Source organism: Centruroides sculpturatus, unplaced genomic scaffold (assembly GCF_000671375.1).
Source record: "Centruroides sculpturatus isolate CEXI.00-Female unplaced genomic scaffold, Cexi_2.0 scaffold1759, whole genome shotgun sequence".
Lineage (NCBI taxonomy): Eukaryota > Metazoa > Arthropoda > Arachnida > Scorpiones > Buthidae > Centruroides > Centruroides sculpturatus.
In genome coordinates, this window is record NW_019386042.1 from 28,845 (window position 1) to 37,077 (window position 8,233).

General features: G+C 34.7%; 1 protein-coding gene across 1 annotated transcript; it reads left to right on the forward strand.

Annotated features, from left to right (window-relative positions):
* The first annotated feature begins 7,084 nt into the window (after window positions 1–7,084).
* On the forward strand, window positions 7,085–8,153 carry LOC111613282. Its single transcript, XM_023354630.1, has one exon. The coding sequence runs from the start codon at window positions 7,230–7,232 to the stop codon at window positions 7,938–7,940; it is 711 nt and encodes a 236-aa protein (XP_023210398.1). The 5' UTR covers window positions 7,085–7,229; the 3' UTR covers window positions 7,941–8,153.
* The last annotated feature ends 80 nt before the right edge of the window (window positions 8,154–8,233 follow it).

Consider the following 8,233-nt stretch of genomic DNA (forward strand, 5'->3'; position numbering starts at 1 on the left):
AACGAAAATGAAAATTTGCTTGATAATTCAACTACGCTTGTTGGAGAACAATAAAAACACTACACTCAACAAGCCACCAATAAAACTCAACTGCCTAACCTATAACCAAAGTCTCCTTTTAATTTGTTTTTTAAAAAAAGCGCTTGACAAACTTGCCCCGCATGCCGAAGTTGCCCCGATCTCCCCTAAGGAAAAGCTTTATAATTCTTATATTTTTTATATTTGATATTAAATCTGTTTTTATAATACTGTTTGTGCCACATTTTTAATTTGTAACTGGGGTAATTATTTAAAATAAACTTATTCTCTAATTCTTTTAATTCAATTTTACGATTTACGAGTTTCGGAAACAAGAAAAAGTCACAAGGAGCCAGGTTAGGTGAGTAGGAGGGGTGGGAAGAACAATGATCGAGTGTTTGGCCAAAAACTCACAAGTTCTGTGGGATGAATGGGCTGGAGTATTGTCATGAAGGAGAAACCAGTCGCCACTCTTCCACATTTCTGGTCTTTTGCGACAGATGGCGACCCTCAGACGTTTCAGAACTTCAATATAGTAAGTCTGGTTCACTGTGAAAGCCTTGGGGAGGTACTCGTGGTGAACAACACCCTTAGAAAACTGTCAACTCACCTTGACATTGGATCGAACTTGGCGAGCTTTTTGGGATTGAGGGACCACTTGAAACATGCCATAAGTTTCATAGCAACATCACCATAAGCCATGTTGAACATAGCAAATGTTTCAGTTGCAGATTTTCCAAGTTTAACACAAAATTTCACAGCAAGTCGTTGCTCCATCAGGTCATTCATTCTGAAATCCGACAAACGAAAAAATCGCACTTCACTAAAAACAGCGTAGCTAATCAACAAATAAATATATCTGTAATCGGGAAACGGCTTTATCACCAGACGATCTGTACAAACCTAGCGACACCAAGCAGATTTCTCTGAAACCAACTGGAGCCGGCAGTCTAGACGGCGGTTGATACACCTCTTTAGTTCAGTACACTTCGTTGATGCTCTCGCGAACTCTCGACGACCCCTTGTTCTTGAGTCACTCCTTTTTTATATCTCTAAGCCATATTATCGTTTTTCACCAATAAAAAATTTGTGTTCTTAGTTTCCAGTGATACATTCGATGGGTCCCCTGGGAAAGGAAACGACTCCGAGGAGATGCGATCATCCTCCGTTAATAAAATTGGAAAACTTTTTTCTTTAAAACATTTTTATTTAGAAAGACGAAAAAAGAAATTTCTCTCTAAATTTTCGTCAAGTCCGACTCTCACACTATAGCTAATAATTTAAAGAGATATTTTATTAAAGATAATTAATTAAAAATAACCAATTATATAGATTAATAGCCACGAATCAAATGGGACACTGATTATATACATTATTTATAAGTATTATACACAATATTCATAAGATACATATAGTTTCACCGATGATCGTTGATGTTTGTATTATTTAATATTTTAAGTACACCTGTTTTTTACTCCTTATCAACGTACATTTTTGTGTCGAGACAATCATGGTTGTGTACAAGTAGTTTTATAACAGAAAATTTTTTGTAACTCAAACGTCTTTAAATGGAAGAAAATGAAACATTCGACAGGTTTTATGAGATAACAAAGGGATTGAACGTCATTTAACACCAACTTGAATTTCTTAAGACGAATTCTTGACCTTGTCAATTACTGATATTTCCGTAACTGCTTTATGGAAAACATTGAAATTTTTCTCACTATCGAAGAAAATTTCTTTAAAAAAATCTATCAAAAAATCATTTCTTTAAAAAAATCTATCAAAAAATCATTACCGATCAGAAGTTTGTAGCTTTAATTAACCGCTAATATTTGATTAATTACGATCTATACTTAATTAAATGTAAAGAAAAATTGGTTATAAATATGAAAAATCCGAAATATTGTGTAAGTCTTTGTAACTTCTTCGTGTAAAGTTCATATTGAAATGCGTTTTGTGTAAACAACATGTCGTGTAAATACACAATGCAATGAATCTAACATCCAATTAAACAATCCCTAATTTAATTGCTTAATATGAGAAAGTGGAATTGCTTAATAGGAGAAATCCATTATTCTTATATTTACCTGAGAGGGAGTCTGAGAACCTTTATCTTTGCTTCATTTTTTTTTTCAGAGAAATACATATATTCAAATGAGGCGAGTTACCTCAATGGGCTACAACCCCTAGATGGAAATTAGCATGTTGAACTATGACTAAAAGCAAGGATGGAAGGTGAATTCCAGCTGTTATAAGAAATCAGTGGACCAATCGAAATACATTGTGAAGACTTTTTAAATTCATATTTATGTAATATATAAAATATTTTAGTATTTCAGCTTCTTCGGCGAACCGTTAATAAAGGGGCATGTTGGGTGCGCTCAAAGCATATTACTTCAGCAATTGTTAACAAGGTAATTCCTATTATATTATTTTCGTGTTCTAGAAAATGTTAATAAGTAAAAACTTTCTGTAGTTATTGATACTGATAGAGAATAAATATTTTTTTTCGGAGTACTTCTTTTTGGCATAAGCTTCGCACAATAGTCCATTGTGGTTAAACGTATTTAAGCACAATAGACTATTGTCCGAAACTTATGCAAAAAAGTAACCTATCTTCTAGAGTATTAATTTCCAAAACTCTTAATGATATCGGGAATTGGATCTAAGCATACTTCACAGCAATTGTAAAAGCCTTACTGTCCTTTTAAATTCTAATATTATTTTGTTAATTGTCTACTTGGACATTATTTATTATTAGGACTTAATACTGGTGTTTTAAGATTGACACAGCAATGAGAGTTAGTTCAGGAAAGAGCAAAATTTCTTTATTATATCACCTGTAGTAATAGTTTCTGTACACATATTACACGTGTTTCGGGCTAGCATGCCCTCATCAGCAGTACTACTACCACACACTAAAAAGTAACAATAATAAAACAAAATAAGTAATTGTAAAAGTTAAAATTTTTTACATAGCCATAAGAATAATGTTAAAAACTTACTATAAATACATATTCCAAATACATTTATACTCGGGTTTAAAATATGTATTTACAGTAAGTTTTTAACATTATTCTTATGGCTATGTAAAAAATTTTAACTTATACAATCACTTATTTTGTTTTATTATTGTTACTTTTTAGTGTGTGGTAGCAGTACTGCTGATGAGGGGCATGCTAGCCCGAAACACGTGTAATATGTGTACAGAAACTATTACTACAGGTGATATAATAAAGAAATTTTGCTCTTTCCTGAACTAACTCTCATTGCTGTGTCAATCTTAAAACACCAGTATTAAGTCCTAATAATAAATAATGTCCAAGTAGACAATTAACAAAATAATACTTCACAGCAATTCGATACAATAACTATTTTATCCTTGATTTTTTTACAGAAATGAAACTCATCATATAAATTTTAGATTTCTGTGCTAGCAACTTCATCAGTCAGCAGTAATTTTCAAGAACAGAGATCTACAGTTGGTATAACATTTGGAGCAAAATCTTTAGATAATATGCTGAACCCTTGCAAACACTGTAAGAAAGGTTTTTCTAGAGAAAATTTAATTTATAGAAAATTAAAAATTATTAGTTTGCAGATGATATCTATCGCCAATTAGCAAAAACCTCAACAGAAAAGTACACTACAACTATAACCAAATAATAACAAAATATAAAAATAGATGATTTATTTAGAAATACTGTGTATACGGAAATGTATGATGATTTTTAATCATATTTTTAATTTATTTAAAATATGTGCTGTTCATCTCGAATTAGTAGTGGCTTGTTCTACCTTTCATGTTAGTACCATAGTCGTGCCTGTCGTGTATCTATTTTAATTCAGAAAATTTTAATTTCAAATAAACCGGAGGGACATAGCGTTTCCAAATATGTTTTCCCTTTTCTTTCATCTCATGAATATCTTGAAATTAAAGAGAAACAAGCATATGGACAGACAGCTCACAGTGGGAAAATTTATATGTAGAATTTTGGGAAATTGCACTCCAATAAATGAATTTATTGATAAGAGGAACTGCCAAAACAAAACTGAACGTCAAAACAATAACATTGCTTCATGGAAAAGTTTTAAGTTATGTTATCTTATACTATACAAGCAGATAAGCCCGGCGTTGCTCGGGCAAAAAGTAACGATAGCGAAGATTAAAATTATTACATTACAGTCAATCTTACCCGTTTTCACAGAATATAAGAATTATGTCTTCCTGTTTCCAGACTAATTAAAAAATTTTAAGATGGATTTAAAAAATATGTTCGATTTTCTGCAAAAACGCAAAAAATCGCATCTGAGCCTGTAAATCTTGCTCGCCACTTTCTCTTAACACTTCCATTGTTACTCAGCACTTCCATTGGCAATACTTCCATTGTTAAGGAATACACTTCTTTCATCCCACGTGGTACGCGACTAAATGCTGTAGCCTACTAAAACTCAGTCAATAACGCAAAAAAACGCATCTAAAATAGTACAATAGAAGGCGAGTTCTTCAGGGTAGGACTTAATCCTCCCTCTCCCCTTGGGGGAAATTTCGAAAAATCTCTTCTTAGTGTGCGTTCTCGTGACGTACTCTAACTGTCTGCCAAATTTCAACTTTCAACTCCTAATCGTTTAGGCTCTGCGCTTATTAATAATAATAACAATACTAATAATAAGCGCATCAACCCATCTCAAATATATATATATATAGATTCAGTTTTCGCTACGAAGTACAGTACAGTGAATAATCGGTTAATTAACAGACATAATCTGTTCCAAGACAGTGTTCGCTACCAGTATTGTTCGTTAAGTAACTACTATCGATTTAGCATAGATTTTTATGGGAATTTGATTAATTCTTTCCGGAGACCCCAAAAACTAAATAAAAAATTATATACTTTTTTACTATTTTTATTTATATGTAATAATAAAAATNCAGCGGGGGTGAGGTTGTTAACACTTCCCCCCGGAAAAGTGTCAACAATGGAAGTGTTAAGAGAAAGCGATATGCAAGATTTACAGACGCAGACGAAGTTTTTTTTTTCGTTTTTGCATGAAATCGAACATTTTTTTAACTCATATAAAAATTTACTAATTAATCTGAAAACAGGGGGACCTAATTCTTGCATTCTGTGAAAACGAGTAAGATTGGCTATAATATAATAACCTTAATCTTCGCCATAGTTACTTTTTGCCCGAGCAATGCTTGGCCTATCTGCCTGTAATTAAATAAAAATAATAAAACACTTTAAGCATAAATTGAATTGTGCATCGTAAAATTGGAGAAAAATTAGACAGGTAATAATTTTCTCAGATTTTTCAAACAATTAGAAAATTAGAATTTTTACATTAACTAATTAAAAACCGATTAGTGCATAATCGACACTAGGCACGTGCCGACGGGTTAAAGATGTAGTTTAAGTTAATAATTTATTTATGACTTTGCTGATGAATGAAATTTGAAATATATATATATATATATATATCGGGTGAATGCGATAAAAGGACTTAGACAGGCTATTGTGTGTGTAGCCATTAGGTAGACGAAGCTACCTCGAGAACTATCTTCGATAACGTCAATGGAGTTTCACTTGATGCTTTATTGTCGAGTAGTGAATCATTGGCCTAATGTGCTCGTGATACGAATTTATCTTTGAAATTATTTCATGGATTTCCATTTAGACTGCCTCACAACCTCGATAACGTTTAAGGATTCTCGTTGTTCCATTGTCGAATTTGGACCTCCCGTATCGCTCGTTGGTCCGTGAGTACGCAGTGTGACGTTATTTAAAACATTTCATCGAAAAAAATCTTACAAACCGTTCGAACGAAACCGTAATTAATAGAATTGAGATATAGATTACAATGCAACAAAATGGCAGTAGCAATGAAAATATAAGGAAGAAAGATTTTGCCTCTTTCGCCAAATTATTCAGTCGGCGATAAGTAGAATCCTCTTACGTATGTATGGACATTTATCTTTGGAAGAGCTCCTGATTAAAATCTCGGAAGGAGGTAGTTTCTGCAAAATTTATTACTCAATAATTCTCATCTGGATAATCGGACCAGTTGCATATTTTATCAAAATCCTCACCGGATCCCGAAATTTAGTAGCGGCCAAGAGGTGGGTCTCTTTGCAAAGATTAGCTAATTTGCGATGCAGACAATTAGCGTATAACAACATTAATGTCTGGCAAAAAAAAAAATAAGAGATGCAGATAATCGGGCAGATAAGGAAGATAACGAAAATAGCCGGAGAAGAGGTTGTTTTAATTTTAAAGGGCAAAAAATAACGTTGTAAAGGTTAAAAAATATTCATTAGGAGGAGGTCTGAAGCGTCCTTAATTTGATAAAGTACGAGATAAATTCTTTTTATTGGAAATATGGCCACATCGGCGATGATGTCATGCTAAAGCAATAATTTAGTTAATGGTGTCTACTCTGCCTTAATTTAGTGATTTGCTGAGCATTTTGCAGCCAGATGACAGAATACTTAATATCCCTTGTCAGATTCTGAAATCGCTTATAAATTTATTACTTAGAATTAATTTGATAAATAATTCCATCTCGATGTATAATAGTTTAAAATGTTTCTGTTGTAATTTATAAAATAATTATGTTAATTGAAGTATTAATAAGGTTAGTGTTTCGGTTGCGGACGATGCGAAATTGTGATTCGTTTGGCCGTGATAAAAATGAATGGAGATAAAGAATGATGCCGAATTAGTATTCCGGTAGACGAGTAATTAGATTTAGAAGAGAAATAACATTGATATGAGTCGGTAACGACGCTCTAGAAATGTTTTTTTTCACCATTAAGCTTGTCTTGCAATTGTTTGATCCCTGGAAACCGCGCAACCCGTGTATGAAGCGCCATGGCGTAAAGATGCTGTTCGCGTAGCGGAGAAATATTTTTAAGAAATATCTTCCATTTCCTAGCTTAGTTTTAATGTTGAAATAAAGCGATGGTAATAAACCCCAGTTTCACAGATGCCAGAATAAATTAATATTAAGCAGTATTTCCCATCAAGGGAGTCGCTCCTCTTAACTGAAGATTCAAAATTCTGTCGAGCGTGAACGTATCGAATCTCTTCTGAATTATTAAACCATTCGGATTCTAAATGCTCCAATGGTTTGCTGAAATATTACTCAGATAGTATTCTTTATTTCTAGGGTGTTGAAACCATCGACGAGTCCGGGATGAGTGGAATATGGAGAGTTCCCACCAGACGGAAGGGGAACTTTTGCCTACGGATGGACAATCACCTCTGGGTGAAAGCGCCGATGATCTCTCAGATAAGACAAGCAGCGGACTGAATAAGAACCTCCTCCGATGTCTTCTACTCTTGTTGCCGGTAGGAATCCCGATTGTAGTTTACCTGAAAGACATTGATGCCACCCGGAGAATATTCCTAGCGGCTTTCATCCTGTTCTTGGTTATCGTCTTGTCCTGCATGTTAATGGCGTTGCTCAGGTCGCGCAGGAGATCTCTGGAAGATTCTTCCTCCAACAGTGAAATCGCTAGAGAGTTGGCGCATCGGCACCTGATGGCGGTCACCAACAGGTTCCTCCCCAGAGGAGCACCCCACGCCAGATGCCACAGGCAACTGCACGAGACTGTCATCGGGGATCCCAGAAGGCCCCAGAGAGGGAGATTGCCCATACATTATCAGTTAGCCCCCACTTACAGCCGCTCGCCTTCGCCTCGTAGAGCGGGAATATCATCGTGCAGGGCGCAATTCGGACTCACCTCCCCATCTCATTGCAACACCATCGACGTGCAGGGGATACTGTTTAGAAGGGACGATCCGCCACCCTACGAAGAAGCTCTTCGTTGCCCTTTGGCCAACGCGGAGTATTACAGGGTTCATACCTCAAGACAGGAGACGCCTCCGCCCTCTTACGAGAGAGCAGTTACTTAAAAAAAAGAAAAAGAGGACTCTTTACTTCAAGGACCACACATTCACCAACACACACTTTCGACCAAAAAACCTAGATAAATAGATGGTTTCTTCTTAGAGCCTTGGGCCAGTCATGTATTTTTAAATGTATTATCATAAATTACATAACTAGAAGTTATTTTGTAGCTTTGTAAAATGGTTTTTTCTCTCGTAAAGTTAAACGTTTAGAAAATAGAAAAAAAAAAATTCGCCGTTTGGAAGATGTTCATTTGTGGATAGAGTTGTGCCAAAAAAGGGACTCTTTTAAATGTTAT

Excerpts from the sequence above, each read along its gene's own strand:
- LOC111613282 (XM_023354630.1), top strand. The coding sequence starts at position 7,230 with ATGGAGAGTTCCCACCAGACGGAAGGGGAACTTTTGCCTACGGATGGA.